This window comes from Limanda limanda, chromosome 1, assembly GCF_963576545.1.
Source record: "Limanda limanda chromosome 1, fLimLim1.1, whole genome shotgun sequence".
Classification (NCBI taxonomy): domain Eukaryota; kingdom Metazoa; phylum Chordata; class Actinopteri; order Pleuronectiformes; family Pleuronectidae; genus Limanda; species Limanda limanda.
Window position 1 is genome coordinate 30982402 of NC_083636.1, and position 24556 is coordinate 31006957.

Consider the following 24556-nt stretch of genomic DNA (forward strand, 5'->3'; position numbering starts at 1 on the left):
TTTAACAGAACTAAATCGAAAAGGATTACTGTAGATAGGATAGGAGAGTTCTTTCTTTGCGAGTAGACTAATCAAACTGAATAAATAGAGGGAAATAAATAAAATAAAAAACAATTAAGTTCCCTGCTAAAGTCCACAGCAGTTTCATGTACTTAAATTTTTAAAAAATGTAGCCGTGTGCTTGCTTTTGTTTTCTGTTTTTCCTTTTCTCCTCAACCACCAGAACGGACACAAATGTTTGTCACCAGTCGGTTGCTAGAAATGGGATTCTCTATGAGACATATCTACTGGGCCATGGAGGCAGCAGGTACTGCTTTGTGGAGTGTGTCTGATGCCATAAAACTTTTTTGCTTCATGTGCTTTCTAATTTCAAAACATCTGTCTTTCACTGTGTGCTACAGCCGTGTGATAAGACAAGTATTGTACGTGTGTGGAGAAAAATGCATTTTCTTTCAAACTTTTAGGATGAATACAATGCTGTTACTCAGGTGGACATTAGCTAAGATTTCAGTATATGTTAGTTTCTGATTTCATTGCATAAATAAAAAGCAGCAAAATCATATTTATTATATTTTAAAACATATTATAAGGAGATTCCATGAGTAAATTGCATCCTGCTTTTCTTCCTTTTAAAAATATGCTCGAGCAAAGTCATCTGTTGGATTTTCATTAGGAAAATAAATTGAGGTTCCTCTAATACAACTTTTTGCATTTTCACTATGTGGTAAAAGTTAACCTATTACATATATTTCTGTTTACGGATGGCACTGATCACATGCGTATTATGAGCATGTAAGTGTATGAATATTTCACATTTACACTTAACTCCAGTTTAGCATCAGTGAATTTCCCTCCACTAACATATCAAACATTTCACATCACCCCTCGTCACACACTATCAGAGCAGATGTGCCAGTCTGACCTTTTATATGACACTGTAGCGTGATCATCTGGTGGCGATGTCCGACATGAAGTAACGACGCAGCACTCCATGATCCGTCCTTGCTTTTTGAACTCTGACAATTCAACTTCTCTGTGATCCCCCCTCCCCAGATGTAGCTGGTGACTTGGACTCACAAACCATCGAGGTGTTGGCCAGCTGGATGCTCGAGCACCCCCTGACTGAGGAGCAGCTGGCTGCCGAGTCGCCGAGACCAGAGGGCGCTCCTGAGACCCCGTCCTCCGATGGGCCAGAGACGGTGCAGTGTCCCGAGCGCTCCACCAGTCAGCCCACTGAAAGGTCACAGATTTCAGAATGACATTTTGACGTTTTAAGTGTAAGAATACGATCAGTTTGCTCATGGGCTGCTTGTTGTTTGGTTTATAGCCTCTTGCCAGGGCTGGACTGGATAGAGAGAGAGAGCTTCTTGGACGTCCACCTGACCAGGAACAGGCCTCCTCCAGCACGGCGGCGGCGCTCTGGCTCAACTCAGAGGACGTCGTTCCGAAGGGCGGGTCAGAAAAACTACTTAGTAAATTGTAAAAAGGACAGCACCTATTCCTGCTTCTATTTCATGATTGAATTTTAGTGATCATTTACTGAAACAAACAAAAAAACACATCTTTTCAGACTTGCCATCACCCAACACCCTCACGCCGCTGTACCAACAACACGCAGCTGTGGGCGAATGGCCGGAGCAGGTGGAGTTTCATCCGTACTCTGCTGAGGACGAGACAGAGCTGGGCTACATGGACGACCCGTACCATGAGGAAACTTATGAGGATCTGCTAACCTTCAGTTTGGAGAGAGACACACTCCAGATAGTAGAGGTGACAAAATAAAATTATTATATATTATATATATTTATGTTATTATAGATTAACTTGTAACTAATCTAATCTAATCATATTAGAAATATATAGTATATATTGTTCATCCCTACAAAATGCACTGGACTTAAGAGCTTCTTTTAGACTTAACCTGGTTTTTGACTAAACTTACACTATTTGCTTCTTGCACGTATACCAGAAAAATGATCATCCCCCTTACCGTATAACCCTAATTTTAGGCCGGAGAAGAACACAGCCAGATGGTGAAGTGCGAGTTGTGCAACACCCTCACGCTGCAGTTCAACAATCACATAAAGCGGCGCCACCCGGGGTGTGGGCAGAGTGCTGCACGAAAGGGCTACGACAGCACCGGGGCCTACGTGGACGTCTGGTTCAAGGGGGAGTGCGGCTCAAACTTTCCATTCTACCTCCTGTGCAGCTCCTGCAGGGAAAAGTATCTGGCTGCCAACCTGAGTGACACAGCTTCAAAATATGAAAGGTGAAGCAGATATAGGTGAAATTATGTTTGCAGGAAATGGATGCATGCACCACAAATTGCATAGAAACCTATCATGTGCCTCATGCCTGTTTCTTAATCTCAGAAACATTTTAAAATAACTTCACAGCCTATTATTACCTCCACTATGTAGGTTATGTTTTTGTTTGTTTATTATATAGCACAATTATGCAGAAACATAACATAAGGAATAAACTATAGCATTTTGGTGCAGATCCGGGGCTGGATCCAGGGATTGTTTTTCACTGTCTCAAACTAAGTTAGATTTTTTTCCACTTTTTCATAGATTTTTTTGAGAATAATTCATGAATCTTGATGAAAAAAAACAGACTGATGTTTATGAATTCATAAAATTTGGTGCAGATCCCAAAAAAATCTGGATCTAGCAAATTTAAATGTGATTTCATAGGCCTAATAATGGGCATTGGCGGAGGTATGCGCTCTGCTTCGTGCCATTTTACTTTTTAATTGTTTTGTCCTCCTTTTGCTTTTAGGATTAAAGGTCTGACTTCTGATCTGATTGGCCAGCTAGACAGCACCTCAGATGGTAAGAAATTTCGTTTTCATTGAAAATAGGATAAGTCCCTTGGTTTTCGTTAAATGCATTTGTTTATTACATGAATTGCCCTTCTGTTTGCTCAGATGATTGGGAAATGAGCCACCAAGACGAGTGTGACACAGAGAAGCTGACTGGACTGGAGGACTTTGGGCTCCTGCTGAGACCCCTGGGGCTGACTGAGAAGAAGCTGGTGCCAGACGCCATAACCTTCACTGAACCAGATCCCCTCGGAGCTCGGGTTTACAGCACTGCTGACCCAGCAAGAGCACGAGCTCCCAAAGGTACGGAGGACTCTCCACGTCAAATCCGGATCTGCCCACACCCGTTGACATATGATTCTCGATCCATCACCTATGATTAAACACACATGCTACTTACACATTCACATCAAATGGGTAACGTATTCACAGCCGGCTATCATGGCACGTTAATTAAATGTTTAGTATAAATGTATTTTTTCTTTTACCCTTTATTCAACTTTAATTTATATCCACTTGACCCAGTGCAGATGCAAAGGAGCTGACACATCCTAGGTAATTGACAGGGAAGGGGCCTTTTGTTTTTTCTAGTCATTCTCTCTGCAGATATATAATGACTCGACAGAATGACACCAAACCAACCAACCGTGACTATGATAAAAAATTCCTGCTCATCTCTGAATATTACATTCCTGATCACAAACAGAACATGAGGTCACATTGACTCAGTCCCTCTGGTTCCTGATGCAGTTCATTTGTCTTTCACTTCATCTCTAATGAACCATTTTGCCAACTTGTTGTAACACACACCCACATACCCTCTGTGCTTGTTGGCAGGATCCATCCACAATCAAATTAACTGCAGCCTAGTGACTCATCAATCATTTATCATAGCAGACACATACACTCCCATTTGTCCCAGTGATGAAGTATTGTGTTTTCATGCTGTCGGCGAGCTTTCTATATCAGGGATTTGTCCTGCAATTAATTAACTGTGGTTTGATGTGTTTGTTCTCCTCACCAGGGAATGCCCTTGTTGAGCAGAAGACCTCTCTGAGCCTGGGACAGCAGGCGGTGTCACTGAGGAACTCTCATGATCGACTGAGAGCTCTTAGAAGAGTCACCTCCACAGCCCAGATTCTGCTGGCTTACAGCATGGTGATGAGAGCTCTGTCTCAGACCGCCTCTAGGTACAGTGTGTTTGAACAGAGTGCGGCCCTGTTGATATGTAGTTCACCACGTGATCAGTGGGGTTTCAAGAGTCCTCTTTTATCTCCCTCTCCAGTGCCTCAGTGTGCAGCCCTTCCAATGGGTTAGAGTCCTTGGGTCTGGCTGATATTCGCATCCTGGTGCGTTTGATGACTCTGGCAGCGGGGGGCAGGGCTCACACCTGCGTGGACAGACAGTTGGGTGTGAAGGGATCAGAACGCAACAACTCCACCTGCCTCAGCTTCCTAACCTCAGCCATCGGCAGCGTGGTGTCCCATAGCTCTACTGCTTACAGACAGCTAGTGGAGATATGCACTCAGGTCAGTTCTATTAATGAATACTGTGTATGACTTTCTTGGATATTGTGGGTGTGATTCTTTTTATTCCTTTGTTTTTTTAAATTATTTTTTGTATACATATATATATGTTTTTGTGTTTCTTTGATTGAGTTTGTAATATTAATATATCCGCTCTAAATCACAATGTCTCATTTGCTTTTGATATCAATAAGTGCATAAAAAAGATGTAAAGAACTATATAAATACAAAAAATAATTATTATGTTTTAAAAAAGGGGCAATTTATCAGATGAAATTAAAAACAACCTCGGAAATTATAAATGATGAAATTACTATATGTTAAATTGTGAACATATATGCAAATGCAAGGCAATTTATGTTAATACTCAAATGTGAATGTACATAATTATACTTAACTAATATTGCTGCTAGTTTATGTTCTTTATTAATTTATGAGTTCATTTATTTGAATTTCCCTCCGGGGGGGTTAATCCATTTGTCTGAATATGAATATGCCTGTCTGTAGAACCTAATGGCCGCGGCTACGGGCGTGAACATTGGGGCCACTGGTGATCCACAGCAGAGAGGTGGTCTGAACTCCGGTCTAACAGCTGCAGCACAGGGAGCCCAGATGCAGAAAGACTGCAGCGACCAGACGCCCCCAACCTTCCTGGTCACACAGAGTCTGGTGTCCCTGCTGACTGAGAAGGGCGTCCACTGCTACGGCCCAGACAGGACTGAACACGAGACCAATGGTGAGAGGGTGTCTTTTATTAGGTAGCTGTGCTGTTATGTTTAATTTATTAGTGTTTGAAATATTGTAATGCTGTTATTCATTGTCCTACTCTGCCTGTGTCTGTTTAACCTAGATGCAGGGAACCACGGGGTGTCTTCTTCGTCCTTGCCTCCTTCCCCTTTGCCCCTTGTTAGTGCCAGAATGGGCCCTCTGGAGCTGGCAAATGCGCTGGCAGCATGTGTCCTGTCTGCCAGGCTCACCAGCAAACACCGCCAGTGGGCAACGCAGCAGCTGGTGCAGTTGTTGGCCTCCACAGGAAGGGACATTCCTAATCGTCCCCAAACATACAGCGACCTGGCAGGTGACTTGCGCAAATGTCCCCTCAAGAGGCTGGAAGGACATTACAACAAGGTGAGGGACTTTGTGTTGGTCAGTTCTGTACAATTTAAATCAACAATCCTCATGAAAACAGAGCTTAAAATAACAGCTTTATGCTTCTGTTAACTCCGGCCAGGACTTTCAATGACACAGACGTTTTGGATTGTCTGTTCGTCTTAGTCTCTTAAACATGATTGATGATTGATGTAATAAATCTTTAGCCAAGTCCTTACATTTTCTATTGAGTTAATGTGTATGATAAAGTCTACAAAACATGTTGTAAAAGTATCTCTGCATTATCTCCATTTGTTTCAGGTGGCCAGCTGCTACTGGAGCAGTGAGGAGAGTTTGCTGGCCACGTGCTCCCAAGACAAGGTGGTGCAGCTGTGGAGCATCAGCCACAACACAGCAGAGTTACAGACCACCTTCTCCTGTATCACCAGGTTAGATTTGCCCGATGCCTTATTGTTTAACTATTCCTCCAGCTGCCCAAGCCCTTTTATTGTAGAAAAAATATTTAAATAAGACTAATCTAATGTGCTTACACAGAAATACATTTTAGACAATTAAATTGTATTTTTATTATTGTCTTTCTGCAGTAAGACAGACAGATCAAACAGTGAGACGCCTGGTAGATGTCATCACATGTCTCCCGTCTACTGGAGCGTAGAAGGAAACTTCTTGGCATCACTTGAAAACAAACAGATCAACATCATGACCATCAAGGGTGGGTCTAACATATCTATGAAATCTAACATAAGTCATGTTTCGAAACACTTAAAAACAACTGCTTTGAATAATAATTTCTCAAATATTATTTTTCCACAGCATCTATGTAATTTATAATATTTAAAACTGTAGTTGCTACAACCTGAATATTTCCTTTCACTGTGCAGGCTCTCACTGTCATGTGGAGGCTCAAGTGTCCCGGGTCACGGCGCTTTGCTGGGCTCAGACCAACAGCCTGTGGCTTCTTGAGCGGCCGGCCGGTAGTAAGAAAAGTCCTGCTGAAAGCCTGTTGGTGGGTCGGCTGGACGGGTCCCTCTGCTGGCTCCAGATCACGATCTCAATGCAGGAAATAGAGCTGCATGTGAGGAGCACTGAACTCCTCCACTGCCACAGGAAGGAAGGTGAGGAAGCTGCTATAAACACTGTTATTACACACTATTACATACTTATTCAATTATAATAACAGGTTTTCATGAAAATCCTCACTTCACATGTTCTTAATGTAAATATTAAGGGAAACATTAGATAATGTGAGATTCGGAAAATATTTTAAATTGATTTTGAATTTTTTTTTAAATGTTAAACAGTTTTTGCAGGCAATTACAAATTTTGGTAATTCCTTTTAGGAGATGTATTTGAATGGACACATCTGTGCTCACGACATTTTAAGTTCTGGTTTTGGACACAACCATAGTAGCGTGATCCCCTTGCTTCTAGCCTGTATGCAAGGCTAAACCAATCAACTCTTAGGTCTAACCTCCATATTTAGCATATAAACTTGAGTGTGGTATCAATCTCCTCATCTTGTCTTGGCAAAAAACTAAACATGTGTTTCTACACAATATAAAGCCATTGGTGTAAAAGATTCCTCTTCTGTGCTCCTCTTTCCTTGTAGCTCCTCAATGTGTGGCCTGGCACAGTGAGAACCTGCCATTTGCAGTGGGATATCCCAGTGGAAAGATCCTTCTGGCCGAGGCTGAGACCTATGCGAATGAGCAGCCAGTAGTTCTGTCTGTCTTCCAGGTTTGTCTGCAAGATTATTACTATACCAATTTTTACTCTGCAATGCTGAAGAGTGCTACAAAAGAGACAAACAACTGCATGTCCTTCATACCCAAATGCATCTGTCACTCTGTTGTCTAAATAGTATTTTTTCCCATGCTATTTGTTCTTACTGATCCTCTCCACTTCCCTTCACTCTACAGGACAGTGTGACTTCTCTCAAATGGGACCCCACGGGACACTTGCTGCTCTGTTTGGGAAGGTCGGAGGAAATAAAGATACTGGGAAACTCTGGTGGAACTTGGGTGACCCTGCACTCCCTCAGTCACAGAAGCACCGTTAACATCGCCGAGTGGTGCCCACTCGCTGGCAGAGCACCTGAACCCAGGCTCATGATGGCTGCGTGAGTTTAAATAACACATTCTTCATTTGGTCTCTGATTATTCTGCCGTTTTTGGGGAAAAAAACTGTTTTATAGAAAGATGTACAAACAATTTGTGAAAATTTGGCACTATCTAATAGTAGTTGCATGAAGGATTGTTAATTTTTCATGTGTGATTATTGTCGTCAATTCTGTTTTTATCTCCATCCTTCTACAGAGGTTGTCAGAATGGATCTGTGTATGTCTGGACACTGCCACAGGGGGGCACTGGTGTGTCTTTGTTCAACCTACTGAACAAACCTCAAATTAAAAAAAAAGAGAGTGAAGTCAAGGTTAGTTTTCAGAGCTCCTTTTACTGACCTAGTTCTACTAATATTATGAAATTATCTGAAAATACCATGTTACTCATAGTTTTATCTAATTTTTTATAGTTTTAGCTCATGATATCACCTGTTTCTGTTTCTTTTTTCCTTCAGGACAGTACAAAGTGTGTGTTTGTACTTCATGGCCACATCACAGCAGTGAAGTCCCTCTCATTTTGCTCCAGTGGACTGACTCTGGTAACTGGAGGCATCGGGGGACTGCTCAACATCTGGTCCTTACAGGTCAGAAAACAGTATTTTCTGCCTCTGCCAATTTCTTAGCTGAAGTTTTATTTCAGAATTTGACTTCCTCTGTCTCTTTCAGGATGGTTCAGTTTTACAAACTGTAACAGGATTGGGTTCAGTTGTGAGTACGACCTGGATACCAAGCTTGGGTATCGCTGCCTGCTTTGGGAGATCAAAGGTAATTTGGATCACTCCAAACCTACAGGAATAGTTCAACATACTTGTTTTACAGACATTTACATAAGAGGATTGATTCCATTCTCATATCTGTCCATTTATGTGATTTACAGCTAAAAGGGGGTCATTTATGCTTTAGTCAGTCAGCTATAGACTATATAGCCAGCTAACCATCTCCTGGCTCTGACTTCATATTTAGCACAAGAGTACTAATGATTTCTTGTCAATCTTGACAAAGCAAATAAGTTTATTTTCCTCAATGCTGAACTATAAGCCAAAGGTAGCCAGTCTCAGTTTTCTTCATACTACTCGATAGTGAATTTTTGTTTTTATGAATCAGACTTTCATGTATTAGTACATTTCTTCAAAAGCTGAAACACTGTTTAAAAAAGTTTTCTCTTTCCTGTTTCAATCCCAGGATGTTTTGTTGATCTGCTGCACCCCCGACTGGATGAGTCAGAATCACGTGCTACCTTCCTGCCGTATGGTTCTCAGAAGCCAGAACATCCTGGGTCTAAATCGGGCGCCTTGTTTGGCTGTGTTTCTGGAGAGACTGCCGTTGCTGTTACAGGAGCAGTACAACCATGAGCGGGTCATTAATTAAACTTAATTTTCTGGGCTTGTTAATATCCCTATCAGCAATAAAAACGTGTCACTACTGTATGTTTGTGTCCATGTGAGCTTCAGCTGGGACTTATTTCCTTTTCCTTACATCACCGCAGACCCACGTGGCAGCAGGTGACCAGCTCGTCCACAGTGCCTTCCTTCAGAGCCTGGCCTCCCTGACTGTTGGCTTGTCCTTGGAGAAACACCTGTGCCGCTTCCCTCGACCTCCACACCACAGCGGCCCTGACGCCAACTCCTGTCCCTCAGAGTGGAGCTGGCTGGCCAACTACGCCACCACCGTCCGCAGCGCTGAGGCTATCGCTAGCGGTACTGCTTTCCCAGAATCCTTCATTGCTTCAGAGTTTCAGGAGGAGGAAGACAGTGAAATTATCACCGCACTGGTGAGTAGAGACAAACCTCTTTGTGCTGTGGTTTACACTGTGGACACCTATTGAGACTCTTGTCTGTCTTCTAGGACAACAGCAAGTGGAGCTTCAGGATGGATGAACAGCTGATGTCTTGGGCGACCACCAGACCAGAGGTAAGAGCTAAGTCATGTGTATGGAATGAATATGTGACAACTCTTCATTAAAATGTCTAAAAACAACTAGACCTACGTTATATATTTAGTTGACTTATTTACTAAGATAATCCAAAATAAATCAGATGTTTTTTCCTTTTACTTGACTTGGTTTGCATTGGTCCCTCATAATGGATCATGATAATTTACTTCCATTTGCTGCATAATGCGAATACAACTTTAATACATGACCTCATGTGTTAGCATCATTTTCCGTCTGCGTCGCATCAGATAGAAGACAACAACTCCCATAGTCCCATGCTGCTTCATGACATTTTATACCCTCTTGTCTTGTAACTCATGGTCGATGCTCCTTCCAATCAAACATGTCCAGAAAGAGACCTCTGTCAGCAACAGAGAAACTTATAAATAGTTGCACAATGGACTAGTATTTTCTTTTAGGTGCAGTCGTATTTTAATTTCCATTTTATCTGCTGTGTTTCTTAGGACTGGCAACAAGGAGGAAAGACTGAGGTCTTCCTGTGGGGGAACGGACGTTACGGACAGTTGGCAGGGATGGGAAACAACCTCATGATGCCAACTCTTGCACCGACTCTGTCACAGACACAACAGGTAACAACTTTTTCTCTCAGGACACAGACTCTGTCCTTCATCGCTGTGGGTTTTAAATAACATTTCTTTCTCCTTTTGTGTCTGCTTTTCACTGTCATCCAGGTTGTGTGTGGTCAGAACTGTACCTTCCTTGTACAGTCCAATGGGACTGTGTTAGCTGTCGGTGAAGGACAATATGGCAGACTGGGCCAGGGGAATTCTGATGATCTCTATGTCCCCACTATTATATTTGCTTTCCAAGGTACACTATTCATCAAGAGCCAAATAACCCAAGTTTGAGGTGGTCTGCTTTTAGATGTTCATATTCCCTCAGTCAGCATTTTATTCAGAAGAGAAAGGACAAACAAATATTTGAATTGCAGCTACATTCGGTAGCTTCCATTAATTGTCTATTCTTAAGTTAATCTTTACTGGCTTATTGATTTGTGAACAGGGTATGTGGTGACTCAGCTGGCGACGTCTTGTGGGTCCGATGGCCACTCCATGGCCCTGACCGAGACCGGGGAGGTGTTCAGTTGGGGAGACGGAGATTTCGGCAAACTGGGTCACGGCAACAGCGAAAGGCAGAGGAGACCCAAACAGATAGAGGCCTTACAGGGAGAAGAGGTCGTTCAGGTAGAGCTATTGGACATTTTTGTCTTATTATACTGTAGAGGTAGAAGCATCATGGAGGTCGGTGTAAGAATCAATAATTTAAGATTTTTTTATATTGTTATTCTTTCTCTCCTTAGCTTGCTTGTGGGTTCCGGCACTCTGCTGTGGTAACAGCAGATGGTAAGCTGTTCACCTTTGGCAGCGGTGAATCCGGCCGTCTGGGTCAGAGGTCAACATCCAACAAGATGCTGCCCGAACGAGTGGCAGCGCTAGAGGGATATCATGTGGGGCAGGTAAATAATAGACGCATGATTTTTTATTATTAAAAGTGGGATTTTTTTTGATATTGTTGTTTCCACAGTGAAAAAAAGGTCATGCTGCCAGAAAACTAATTAAACTTGGTGACGTTTCTCAGGTGTCATGTGGACTCAACCACACTCTGGTGCTGTCCCTCGATGGTATGGTTGTGTGGGCATTTGGAGATGGAGATTACGGCAAATTAGGTACCGGTTCTTCTACAGCAAAGTACTACCCACAGGTAAGTTAATGGTGACTAAGACTCAAACACAGGATCCTCAAATGACAAAAAACATTGTTGATTACTTCCCTGGAGATAGTAGTGAGAATTAAATGAGACATCTTCTTTCATATCCATTGCTTTAACAGTTAATTCATTTTAATCCAATGCTTTTCCTCATGCATTCACAGGTGACTCTATAGTGCATTGTAGATGAAATACTGTGTCTGGTTGTTCCATTTTCAGAAAGTGGAGCAGCTGTGCAACAAGGGAATTAAGAAGGTCACTTGTGGAACTCAGTTTTCTGTGGCACTGGCCTGTGACGGACATGTTTACACCTTTGGACAAGGTACATCTCCGTGTGAAACTGGAATCTAAGAATGTTTGAGAGTTTTCATCAGTAAAAAGAGGAAAAATATAGCGTTTGCTTAAATATCTACAATTTAATACAATTGTTAAAAACCCACATTTTTTAATTGCAAATTATTCGATTAGAAACTATCAAATTCATAATTTACATAAAAAATGACCTCAGCCAGCACTTATTTTAGTAATTAAAAATGTATTTAAGTCATAGGTCTTTGAGTTGTGGCTAATATGTTTCAGAGCATGCAACATTTCATGAAGTATACTTAACTAGTATTTAATTTGTTGACATGCAGGTAATGTTGTAACTTCAACAACTTGTAATCTGCACACAGAGACAAATATAAAACCTTTTAGTGTATTTTTAAATAATGCATTACTTGTCTTCCTCCTGTTTGTTCTTCAGAGCGTCTGATCGGGCTGCCGGACTCTTTGCTGAAGAACAAGTCCTGCCCTCAGGTGGTGCCGTCACTGGAGGGGCTCTTCATAGAAGACATTGCTGTGGGATGTGAACACGTCCTCGCTCTGTCCTCCACTGGAGACGTCTACGCCTGGGGCTGCAACAGTGAGGGACAGGTAACCGACACAATCAGAAATAAACGTATAGTACACTTCGATTTCATCGCACATCACAAGCTCTCTAAAGACAACACTGTTGTCTTTTATGTTTGCCTTCCAGCTTGGTCTTGGACACTCCAACCTAGTGAAAGAGCCCACACTCATATCAGCCCTGCAGGGGAAGAACATCAAACAGGTCTCTGCTGGCCGCTGCCACAGCTCAGCATGGACCACCCCCTCTACCTCGGCGAAAAACTCAGGTACACAGCCCTGCATTGTCTGTAAACAAGTACTTGATTTAATGAGCCCTGGGAGAGGATGCACATGGAACTTGTTCTTTTTTTAACTTCATCTTCAGGTGGCTCTGGAAATTTCCAGCTTGGCCTTCCCCAGTCAATCCCTCCTCAGTACAACACCCTGAAAGACTGCAGCCCTGATGTCCTTAGCATGCGTCTACGGGTCCTCTACCACTTTTCTGATCTTATGTACAAGTCCTGGAGGCTGCTCAACCTGGACTCCAAAAATCGAGTAATAATCTATCTTTTTAACACATTAAAAGAACAAATGTAAAGGAAAAAAATCATTAAATTCTTACTGGGAGTAAAATACCTCCTGCTTGTTAATCTTATTTCCTCCACACTGTCATTCTGTCAGTTCGGCGCCTCATTCACCTCGTCTTATTTTATCACTTGTCCTTGCCTCTCTTCAGGTGTCCACTTCACGCTACAGTTCAGGGACGACAGCTATCATCCGGGGCGAGCTCCGAGGTCTCCTGTCCCCCAAGGTCAACACTCTGCCTCTCGTGCGCTGCATCGGCAAAACAATGACCCAGGGCAAAACGTATGGGCCACAGATCACTGTGAAACGGATTTCCACAAGGTAAAGGTGACCATTATATTCAGCCAGTTGACCCCTGAAGACACACATCAGTCTGTGTGTGTGGTGGACAAACAGCTGATGAAAAGGAAGGAGGGGGCCATAACAACCTGCTGTATTTACAACTGGCCGCAGCTGTTATTAAGCCCCTTTTCCACTGGTCACAAAACCCACTAACACCCACTTACATCTGGCTTTTGTCTGAAAAGGGAATGCATACAATCAGAAAACATGACACCCGGGTGAACACACTCATTTGAAATTTTAAAATCAGCTAATTTCGATGTAAAAGAGTTAATACTGAAAAGGTATCACTGACATTTATCTGCCTCATTTGATGCTTTGCCCGCAAGTTTTCCTCAAAGCGCCCTTTGAATGCAGCCGTGCTTTTACATCTGTTAGTAATTGAAGATTGATGTCCCTTCTCTTCCGCTCGACTCCACAGAGGTCGCTCCAGTAAGCCCATCTTCGTGCAGATCGCTAAACAAGTCGTGGGCTTAAACCCTCTGGAGCTTCGGCTGCCGTCACGAGCCTGGAAGGTCAAGCTGGTTGGAGAGGGAGCCGATGATGCCGGAGGAGTGTTTGACGACACCATCACTGAGATGTGCCAGGTAGGAAGGAAAACACACAGAGAGAGCACACTGTAATGCAGTGTGAATATTCTAGTTTTTGTACAAAGTGTCGACTCTGTTTTCACCAGGAGTTGCAGGCTGGTGTGGTGGATCTCCTGATTCGTACTCCCAACAGCTTCGCAGATGTGGGCAGTAACACTGACAGGTGCCTATTGTGTTTCTTCCTTTGATGAAGCAGAATTACATCCTTAAAGTACAACAGACCATCAAACTTTAAAACATGATCTTGACCTGTGTGTGTCCGTACAGGTTCCTGTTGAATCCAGCAGCTCTATCAGAGGATAACATGGTCCAGTTCCGCTTCCTGGGAATCCTCATGGCCGTGGCCATTCGCACAAAGAAGCCTCTGGACCTGCATCTGGCTCCATTGGTGTGGAAACAGCTCTGCTCAATGCCACTGGGAGGGCCTGACCTTGAGGAAGTGGACCTGCTCACCTACCGCACCCTCCAAGGCATCCTTCATCTAGAAAACAGTGGAATCACAGAGGAAAATTTCCATGTGGTGAGATGTTAAGCAATTTGACTTATTGAGTTTATTACTACTCCTGTTTATCTTGAACTTTCCAAGCCCAAGGACATTTAAGTGACATTTGAATCTCTTCTTCCTCAACGCCCTCTCTTTATCTGTTTGTCTCCTTCCTTCGGCCCGGCATGGTCTCCTGTGTGAAGATGATCCCACTGGACTCGTTCGTGGCCCACAGTGCTGATGGACGGCTGGTACCTGTGGTTCCTGGGGGTCAAAACATATCCCTCAACTTTGCCAACAAGACTGAATATGTGGAGAGAGCTCTGGACTACAGACTGCACGAGATGGATTCACAGGTTTGAAGGGCTGGGGTGTCGAAGAATCACTTAAGCAGAGCTGGTCAAAGTATCAGCCTATAATCTGCATGAAATCTTCTACATATGTACACATTAGGGAATACTGATATCTGTAAGATACACAAAAGTAATTTACTAAGTCTACACCAAGTGTCATCGATTGATTGATTTGACTCTCAAGGTCAAAAGCAGAAGTCAAAAAATAACTGACCAGCAGTAAACCAGTGAGCCAGCCTACTGATGGGCAGTATGTTTCCATGCATATACACCTGCAGTTTGTTTATACTGATGAAACTAATGAGGGTGAGGCATCTGAATCCAGTGTAACAGGGACATTCACCTGTTTACTTCAAATGCAGACAACAACATTATAATCATCGTTTTTTTAATGGGATGAAGAGCTTGATAACAGTTAATTGACAAATACACCAGTACGTCAAAATAAAATCTTCGATTGTAGATTGGGTTCTGAGGAAATATGTAGGTTATTTTTTATATTTTTGTATATCTTTTATATATATATATTTCAATCATACATAAAGATAAAAGAGCTAAAACCAAGGGTTTCAGACAGAGACTGAAAAGAGGTGCTGCCGTAATGGACAGTTAGAGAAAAGTGAAACAGGATTTGTTTTCGGAGCAATGGAGCCTTTTCAATAACCCAAATTAAAATCATCACCCTAAATATGAACATTTGTCTCCTGTAACAAAGTGAGGAAGTCTGTTTTAAAATCTTAAACCCTCAGCAAATAAACATACTGATAAAAGAATTAGGCAGGGAGACTTTTAAAGTGAACAATAATAAAAACAGCCCTGAATTCACCAAAACGTGAATGTCCTCTCAGGCAGTATAATAATACAGACACAGTACATTCACTGCCACCAGTTTCCATTAGTGCTCACCACACAGTTGCTCCTGTTTGTTGTCCGTGCTGTTGCTGCTGCTTTCATCTCGGTGGATGAAGAATCAAAGCCGCTCTGTCGTGTGCAGGTGGCCGCTGTCAGAGAGGGCATGTCCACCATCATCCCCGTGCCCCTCCTCTCCCTGCTCACGGCGCTGCAGCTGGAACAGCTGGTCTGCGGCCTGCCCGAGGTCTCCGCCGACATGCTGAAGAAGCTGGTGCGCTACCGCGACATCACTGACAGCCACGAGCTCGTGGGCTGGTTCTGGAAGAGCTTGGAGGAGTTCACCAACGAGGAGAGGGTGCTGTTCCTCCGCTTCGTCTCTGGCAGGTCCAGGTTGCCGTCCAACCCGGCCGATATCGCGCAGAAGTTCCAAATCATCAAGGTTGACAGGGTAAGGTCACGGATAAAGAAAGTCACAAGCCTGTTTATCAGAACAAATACTAAAAAGAATTCCTCCCTATCTCGTCCAGCCCGTCAACGGCCTCCCTACGGCTCAGACCTGCTTCTTCCTGCTCCGCCTGCCCCCGTACACGAGTCAGGCCATTCTCGCCGAGCGTCTGCGTTACTCCATCCACAACTGCCCCTCCATCGACATGGACAACTACATGCTGACCCACAACACGGACCCCGTGGACAGCTCCGACACCGAGGACTGAGGCAGAAAGCCGCGGCTCACATGGCGATGAATGTATTTTCTCCGATGCCATGCACGTTATGCACTGAACCCAGAGTTTTATTGGCCAAACCTGTACGGTAGTGTTCTGTTTATATGTCTGTTGGTTTCTAGATGTTCGAGTTCTGATTTTTCGACTGTGAAAGGTGTAATTATCACAGGGCTTACTCTGAATCCAAACTACAGGGATACGGAGTAAGATTTCAAAATATAGGCGACTAAGCCACAATAAAGGAGTTCATGTGCCTGTTTGTTTGAAAATATGTAATAATTTAATGAGCTGCCAAACATAGGCAGTGTTATTGTAAAATAAAGAGTGTTTAAATAAGGATGTTGTTGTACTGTGGTTGAAATGTATGCATCCAAATGAGAAGTTACTGCCTCCAGCAAGAAAGGCATGTGTTCCTCCCGGTCTGGTCATATCTATTAGGTTTGTAAGCAAGATTAGCAGAAGGATGCAGTATGGGTCAATACAATATGATCCAGTTTTATGTTCTAATGAAGCCCATGATACGAAATAGTTGGGACCAAATAATCCATAGTCAAATTTAATATTAGAGGAACGATCTCTTGGTATTTCTACTGATTCGATCAGTCGAGAAGGAATCTGCCTCACCTGGAGAGCGCCTGGCAACAGGAGCCAACTGATGCTACTAAATCCTGATTGGTGCGTGGAGGTACATGGCACCAGAGCCCCAACCAGTTTTCAAACCAGTGATAAGAGCACAGATGAATGATCACAAATAGATTAATATATCATGTGAAAAAAATAATTTGTTTGTAGTAAGAAGCTGATTGAGAATAAAAAGGTTTTCTGGGCCTTTTGGGCTTTTTGTGACATTTCAATGTATGCCTACGCTCCACACACACAAATCAACAGCTGTCCTTGTTGCAGAGCAAGGATCCTAATGCAGCTCCCCTGAGTCCGGTGTTGTCCTGAGTCGGCAGCGCTGTTGAGTCTGCAATTTGTCTGCCGGTGAGAGGTGCGTCTGCTGTGACCTTATTACCCATCTGTTTCCCCCGTGAGCGGTGGTGTCGACCAATAAGGGCTCGAGTCGACCTGCAGTCAGCAGCCCTGCAGCTGAGAGAGGGAGGCTTCTTCATGTAGAGACCTCGCCAGGTATATAAATACAACATCCATCCATCAGTTTGACAAGAGCACACGTTCAGAGAGGAGGCGAAGATTGACCAAAAATACCCACACGTCAGGATATTTGCGTCTGATTTTATCATTACTATTATTATTATTATAATAATAATTATTTAATCTACTTTAGGTCTCTTTGCCAAAAAGAGATCATATTTACCTGAAAAGAACCCAAGCCTCCTCTTTCTCTTCATAGTCCACAGCACTGTATACATACAGGGGCGGATCCAGGTGTTTGTGTGTGTGGCTTTGCTCAAAGCTGTAGGGAGAACACTAATCGGGAATAATTCAAATGGGCACCTTACTGAATCAGAGATTGTTCACGGATGTTAACTTGTGGCCCCTTTAAAGCCCTTGGTCTAGAGAAATCCTAGATACGCCACTGTGTGGATGAAATGAGTTTGAAAGAAAGCATAGACGCATAATAAGGTTTTAATAACAGGAATAAATTGCAGCTTATTTTGAAACAGAACTCCTTCTTGCACCTGAATCAGCAAATTTCCAATTCATCTTACAGGATTTTCTCTTATTCAGGAAAGAAACCTGTTCAACTCTCTAAAAGTCTTACATTTTATATTTTATTTTAGATAACAGTCCTGCAGATGTAAAACCTTTGTGTCGTAGTGATTCAGAATTTTACCATAAGACCAGCTTTATTTCTCTTTATCCAATTGTGAGCAGACGTGCTCATGAATATGTAATACTTTCTATTCCCTCAGGAGGGCAGCCTGGTCAATGGGCATTGACGTTCCACACACACAACAATTTCAAGAGAGCATACACACACAAACACACAAATAGATCCTGTATAGTTGACAATGCATTTCCCTGTCAGATAATCTCTGTCGCCCTGTTTCTCCAGTTCAGCTCATTTGATCTGTACAAATAGACGACAACACACTGTTTGTCAGACGTACTGTTTGTCAAACAGTGTGTGTGTGGTCAAATTACTCCAATAACACACCGTTAACACTGCCGCACAAATCTTTGTGTCCAGTCGATGCCCAAATAAGTGCAGCTGGTCTCAGTTTGCACCATGAAATCATTTGTGCTGCTCGCGTGTCACCGCTCTAACTAGGCCACCTATGTTTGTTTCAGGCAAGGTGCAATTCACAAAAAAAAATAAAAAACTCTTTGCTCCATTTTCAAAGGGACACATGGGTTCCTCGACATTTCAACAACTTTTTTCACACACTGCAAATCTCAGAAATGAAACTGGGAGGCCGAGCGTACAGGACTTCTGGCCATCGGTGACCTGCATCATGCCGAGCGCGCTCTGAGAAATGACATGTTTGTTATTAAGTGAGCCACATGAATTAAAGCAGCCCTGTGGAGACATCATTATTTAACACTCTGCAGGGGAGCTGAAGTGCTGGGGTAGCTGTGCAGCATGCGTTCGCTCACAGTGAATATGAGCTCTGCTCCGACGTACTTTCATATCCACAATGAATGTAATGAATGAGCATGCATTTCAGGAATCTCTGTTAATCCACTCTGGATCTACCACAGTGTCATCAACAGGCATTTCTTCCTATAACACATTTTCAACAACTGAAACTCAGCTTTACATAAAATATAAGTGAAGAATACAGAAAATAGAATGGTACCCAGTCCTTTATTTATTATAAAACCACATTCAAATTCGCTAGATCAGGAGTTTTATTTGGATCTGCACCAAATTTCACTAGCTCATATATCATTCACCTAAACCTACCTGATTGTTTTCATCAACATCCATGAATATGTCTCTGAAAGTCAAGGAAGTGGTTCTTCCCTGACCCACAATGCATCCTTTCAAAAAGTGTTGTGGTAATCCGTCTCGAAGTTTCTTCATAATCCTGCTAAATAACAAGCAGACGCTTATATGAAAACATAACCTCGTTGGCAGAGGAATGAAATCCTTCAACAATAAAACATCCAACATAAGGTTAAACTATAACAAATTCAATGACATTCAAATGCGTGTTAGGAAAGAGCTAAAAGGTGGAACCTGGGCCTGGAACTGTGAGTGTGAACATCACCTGTAGTGTGACCTCAGAAAGAGCAGAACTGAACTAAAAGGTTCGATAGGCTTCTTCTTTATTGAGTCCAAAACTTGAGATTTTAATTCTTATTCGCAAAATATTTTTCATGCCGCAAGAGAATGAGGCAGGTCTCTCCATGCTGAATTTTTAATTAGTCAAAGGAGGGTGTGACCTACATTGTCTCACCGTGGTAAAACAGGGAATGGTCACCTGATCCCCCCCCACACCTCTAAAATCAGAGAGGCTCATTTCATCTCAACGTTGAGTGGACGAGGGCTGCTGTGATAACAAGGGCACTTGAGCTCGGGTCAGTGAACCGCTGAGGTAGCGCGGTGTTGAGATGTGTGCCCGGGTGGCACACGGCTTGTTGGACTGTCCTCGCTGGCACCTTCTCCTCTCCTGTTACAGGGCAGGCAGAGTTTGACCCATGTAGACATTTAAGACTCTGCTACGGTTTCAGGCAGTGATGTGATACGGACGTGCTCGCCTGCCTACCAGTGGACGTTCGCCGGCCGCTGTGAGATGTGTGCCGGATAAACGACTTGGCGAAACGCTCTGGGTCTGATTTACAGTTTGCTAAAAGTCAGGCGAAATTAGACGGCTTCACATATCGGAGAATGCATCATTTCTTGTTGAGCGTCGAGAGAGAAGATCGATATCACTCACACATCTGTTAAATATGGAGCTACTGTCGGGCTGTGTATTTCCATCACTGAGGCCGTTACACAAAACCAATGATCCAACACATTACAGACACGTATGAACCGAACACTGAGGTGATATAATTCACTGCTGTTGTGATGCAGTGCGATTCATCGTGATTTAATTCATTGGAACACAATGCAAAGCCAAATCATTTAAAGTGTTGCAGAAAGATTGATTGCTAACCTTTTTGACTTCACATTAACTTTAGTCCGGATCAATATCAACTCAAACAAAGTATGTGTATATGTAATCACTGCGGCTGTAGGCCTCCACCAATAAAAACATGTTTGGTGAAGCCACTGTGACCTTTGACCTCTGAAATCTGATAAAATAATCTATGATTCTAAGTAATTGTTTCTACCAAATTTGAAAATCCCCTGAGGTGAACCTGAGACGTTGTGTCCACAAGACCAAAACGTGTTTGTGTTGGCAAAGTAATTCATTTAATTGTATTATTAAATTGTATTCCTTAACTTCAGTTTGAGTTTCAGCACTAGAGAAACAAATGAAACGATATGTATGATATAGCTTTTTATTTAGCTTAGAGATATAAGTGTGGAATCGATGTAAATCACAACAAGACAGTCAACGTCACCGTAAAACTTTCCTCTTGCAACTCCACTTGTTAAAAAAAGGCATTTGGTGGTGAAGACCTTCTTATCAAGCACAAACTCCATTAAAGCCACATTATTGAAATGTAACTATTTATCAGACCCCTTTCTAAATTTATTGTTTTATAATTCCCATTTTTTTCAACTCATGTTTCGTCATTTTCTCTCGTTTCATAAGTTTATCAATTCGTCATCACTTCTATTTCTGTTTCCTTTTTTACCTTTTCAGTGTTTGATGTGACTCAGCAGGTGCAGCAGGAGCTTTCACCACCTTGCTCTGTGCTGGTGGGTCCTGTTCAATGGCCTGTGGAGTGAAGAGCAGTGTATCATGGGACTTAAGGAGGATTTAAGTGGCACAAGGTGTGAACCTGGTGATGCTGCTCTGATGAATAATGCAACAGAATCTTAAGGGGCAGTACAGTGTCCTCATGCTGGTCCTTTCTAGGATGAATCACAAGACGACACTTGTAGATGCGTCTGTATAATTTATGTAATTGAGATTTTTTTGAGGTTTAAATTGTTGCTTTTTTTCCACTAAGACCTCAACAACTATAGGATGGATTGCTGTGAATTGTTGACATTCATGATCCCCAGAGGATACTCACCTATTACCTATAACATTTAATCTAGCACCACCAGCAGATCTAAATTCTCCTCGGTCATGGTTTCCAGATGATACATCCTACTGACTGATTGTTAACCCGCTAACTTCACGTCTATCACCAACAACCATCAACTCGCATGGACATTATGGACTATACTTAACTTAATTTCCCATTTTATTTTGTTAAGTCTTCTCCTCAAGCTTTTCAGTAAGTTCTACTTCCTGTTATTGCTCCGTTTCCTGCCAGTGTTCTCTGTTCACCTGTTTCCAATCATCCTATCAAACATCATTGTTTTAATACCACCTGTGTTTCACTTCCTGTTTGCCTTTGTTCAAGCAGACGAGCATGCCAGCCATGTTTGTCCTTGTGTATGACCTCTGCCTGTTTTGTTTCTCGGAAATGCCTGATCCTCTGAGTTTAGGCGCTCTGTGAGTTTTTATTCTTCTCCTTATTTTTGCAAGTAAACTTCTTTTGAAACTTTTGAATTTCTTTTCATTGTTATGTGTGATTCCTATAAATACAAAATTGTGTCTTGGCCCATCAAGACCTTCTTTTTCCTGCGTCCTTCGAAGCCTCTGATATGAGACACAGGTTTTGCCTGCAGTAGGAACAAGCTCTGCTTTGTGACGTTTTTTAATTCTGCTGCTCATCAGAGCTGATGGAATTTCACAAAGCATTGAACTACAGCTAGGTGCATTACTTTTTAGGGTCCCATGGAAACATTTCCATTTTCTCAATTTGCATCACGTTTCTGTATTTGCATGTCTCGTGACCTTCGCAGCGCAGGTGCCGTCAAATTGAGGAAATTGTTTTCTGTATTTGCACGTGTCGTTTCAATTTGCATGTGTTTTCTTAACCTGCAGTGCATTGAGCTCTCGTCAACCTTAAGATGTGGATCTCGAGTATATGACATAAGCAGATGAATCATCAGTGGGGAGGAGACTAACAGAGCATTGTGAGGTGAGTACAGTAATTGTATTGTCATGCCATGCACACTGTGTGGCATGAAACATGGGCCCCCATGTGTTTGGTGTACAGTACATGGTGTTTATATTTCCCAGCTGTGTGCAATTTATTCTAATACAGTGTAATTTTCCCACCTGGTTCTTTTCCAATCTCTCTTCTACACCACTTTTGCTCTCAACAAACAGACGGAGTAATAACAGGGGATGTCAAATCAGATTCAGAATCAACTTCAGTCTTTCAACTGGTATAGAAAACCTGAATTTTATCCACAAAGGGTTTTCCCTGATTTAAAGAGGAGGGTTCAGCACTATGTTGAAAGGACAACACACAGGACCTAATGTATAAGACAGATGTAATGGAATGTAACAAAGTACATTTACTTTTCGTGTCTCTGCACTTTATTTAAGTCGATTTATTTTCAGGTACTTTAAACTTTTACTCCACCTACATACCTCAGCAAATATCTGTTCTGTCTATTTCACAATATTTTTACATTGTTACATGTTCACATTGTTTTTTCTTTTAATTATTGAAAGATACCTTTTTAACATGAGGGGAAATAATACACATATTCAGAAGAGAGACCTAAGTATACTTTTAATTATTTAATTAGATCTTAAAGCAAGAAGTTACTTTTACTCAGATAGAAAAGTTATGTGGTACTTTTACTTAAGTACATTTTTGTCTATTTGTATATACTTTAAATGGAGCGACCCTAGTGAGCTAGTTTAGGCAGCCAGCTCGAGCTGCGCTGCTCCAATCAAGTGACACACATCATGTGACATATATCATGTGACATACCTTAACCTTCACAATCTTCCATAATACACAGCCACCCTTTTAGTCGGTCTATTTACGCTGAGAAAATGTCCCATCACTCCCTTTGTTTGCCCCTGTTGCTTCAGCCCCTCAACAACCCCAGCCTCCACCTGTGAGCTCAGACTTTGGGGTTATAAGTATTTGCTCATCACTCCCATCACATCTATGTAATCATATCTGGTGGAGGGATGAAGTCGGAGCCCAGACGCCAAACATGTTCTACTGTTGCAATGAACATTTGAAGGTGAGTTGTCTGTCTGAACTTCAGCAAAGTGTTTGAGCAGCTTAGTCTTTCTCCCCATTTTCTAATATCCGTTATTAAAATTCAAGTTAAATACGCACTGACGCTCATTGTGTCCTCTTTTTGCTCAAAATCCCCGTTATGGTACGTCATCCCTGGCGATGGCAGCTGGAGCTACAGTTGTCTAATATCTCTGGCTTACAAACGTCGTGCAGCGGCGTGTCCATCCACCCGTTGGCCCGCGTACAGTTCATCACCGATGGCTGCGGCTTTACCTCCCGCGGCCGGCAGCCAAAGCTGGCCGGCCGCTCCCGGGGGTTTGAAGCCAACGGCAAACAACGGAGAGCTTTCATTTGCAATGTGCTGTTACGCAACAACATCTGGGAGAGGGACCTTGCAGGACGAGCCTCTGCTGTGATTACACCAACGCACCAGCAATCCTCCCCACCCCCTCCTCTCTCTCCAACCCTCTCTGTGGAATCCTATTTGTTGATTTGGAGCCAGGAACACGAATTTCTTTCACCCGCCACCCTCCCTGTTTTTTTTTATTTTTTATTTGCTAATGATATTGAAATTGGGAATCATTTTTTACTCTCGGTAATCACGACCATCTGGTGTTCGCCATCTGGCCATGTTTTCCGATGGGCTTGACCATGATCATACGTAAAAAAAAATAGACATATAACTATGCGAGCAGGGTTAAGCCCAGCTATTTTTGCGGGATTAGCGATGTTCAAATATTTCCAAGTACAGGAGGTGAAATTTGAATCAAAAACTTTTGCACATTTGGTTGTCAAACAGGTTTAAAGCTGAATTAATGAGACATTGCTTTTATGCTTTTCAGATTATTATCTGGTGTTGAATTTGAGACAACTCGGAGATAAATATTCTGGGATAGCACAAGTGTATATGTCTCTACCATAAGCACATGATAGAAGTAGGAGTGTGCGTGCTGAAGGGGGGGGGCAGAGAGATGATGACACAGGAGAAAATGAAGGTTGGTTAGGGACCTAGTTAAGCTTCCTCTGAGCTTAAAATGACAAACGAAGTAGGCCTTTGCAGCCCAAACTCTGCACCTGGGATAATGCACATGTTGCACAGACTCACAAACACTGTTACACACTAACATGTATGCGTTGACTCACACTTCCACACGCAGCTGTCAAGCAGCGCACTCCAGCTGCCAAACTGTGTCTGCAGCGTAATCACAAAGACCAAAATAACCACGTCTCACCTTTTCTTGTGATTTATATTCCTGTGTAGTCTACCTCCATTCATTTCTCCCTCAGGTTAATAACCTCAAAGGCTTTTCTCTCTCTGTGAGAACACTATACGATCAATGGTTTTCTACATGCTGAGACCAATAATCATAAATTAAATTAATGAGAAAAA

General features: G+C 42.5%; 1 protein-coding gene across 1 annotated transcript in view; it reads left to right on the plus strand.

Annotated features, from left to right (window-relative positions):
* LOC133003448 (probable E3 ubiquitin-protein ligase HERC1) overlaps window positions 1–16375 on the plus strand; it is a 38295-nt gene extending 21920 nt beyond the window's left edge. Inside the window, exons 43-80 of the mRNA XM_061073192.1 lie at window positions 224–307; window positions 1054–1240; window positions 1328–1479; window positions 1571–1770; window positions 2010–2269; window positions 2782–2834; window positions 2930–3127; window positions 3849–4014; window positions 4110–4353; window positions 4858–5086; window positions 5201–5478; window positions 5761–5888; window positions 6045–6172; window positions 6342–6575; window positions 7070–7197; window positions 7380–7579; window positions 7776–7890; window positions 8035–8163; window positions 8246–8344; window positions 8762–8935; window positions 9066–9350; window positions 9425–9490; window positions 9977–10102; window positions 10205–10343; window positions 10536–10717; window positions 10834–10989; window positions 11112–11234; window positions 11460–11562; window positions 11986–12155; window positions 12259–12397; window positions 12496–12665; window positions 12847–13016; window positions 13459–13624; window positions 13714–13790; window positions 13895–14147; window positions 14315–14467; window positions 15459–15764; window positions 15844–16375. Of these exons, the coding sequence (XP_060929175.1) occupies window positions 224–307; window positions 1054–1240; window positions 1328–1479; window positions 1571–1770; window positions 2010–2269; window positions 2782–2834; window positions 2930–3127; window positions 3849–4014; window positions 4110–4353; window positions 4858–5086; window positions 5201–5478; window positions 5761–5888; window positions 6045–6172; window positions 6342–6575; window positions 7070–7197; window positions 7380–7579; window positions 7776–7890; window positions 8035–8163; window positions 8246–8344; window positions 8762–8935; window positions 9066–9350; window positions 9425–9490; window positions 9977–10102; window positions 10205–10343; window positions 10536–10717; window positions 10834–10989; window positions 11112–11234; window positions 11460–11562; window positions 11986–12155; window positions 12259–12397; window positions 12496–12665; window positions 12847–13016; window positions 13459–13624; window positions 13714–13790; window positions 13895–14147; window positions 14315–14467; window positions 15459–15764; window positions 15844–16029 (6356 nt within the window). The 3' untranslated portion in view covers window positions 16030–16375. The remainder of the gene's footprint in view (window positions 1–223; window positions 308–1053; window positions 1241–1327; window positions 1480–1570; window positions 1771–2009; window positions 2270–2781; window positions 2835–2929; window positions 3128–3848; window positions 4015–4109; window positions 4354–4857; window positions 5087–5200; window positions 5479–5760; window positions 5889–6044; window positions 6173–6341; window positions 6576–7069; window positions 7198–7379; window positions 7580–7775; window positions 7891–8034; window positions 8164–8245; window positions 8345–8761; window positions 8936–9065; window positions 9351–9424; window positions 9491–9976; window positions 10103–10204; window positions 10344–10535; window positions 10718–10833; window positions 10990–11111; window positions 11235–11459; window positions 11563–11985; window positions 12156–12258; window positions 12398–12495; window positions 12666–12846; window positions 13017–13458; window positions 13625–13713; window positions 13791–13894; window positions 14148–14314; window positions 14468–15458; window positions 15765–15843) is intronic.
* The last annotated feature ends 8181 nt before the right edge of the window (window positions 16376–24556 follow it).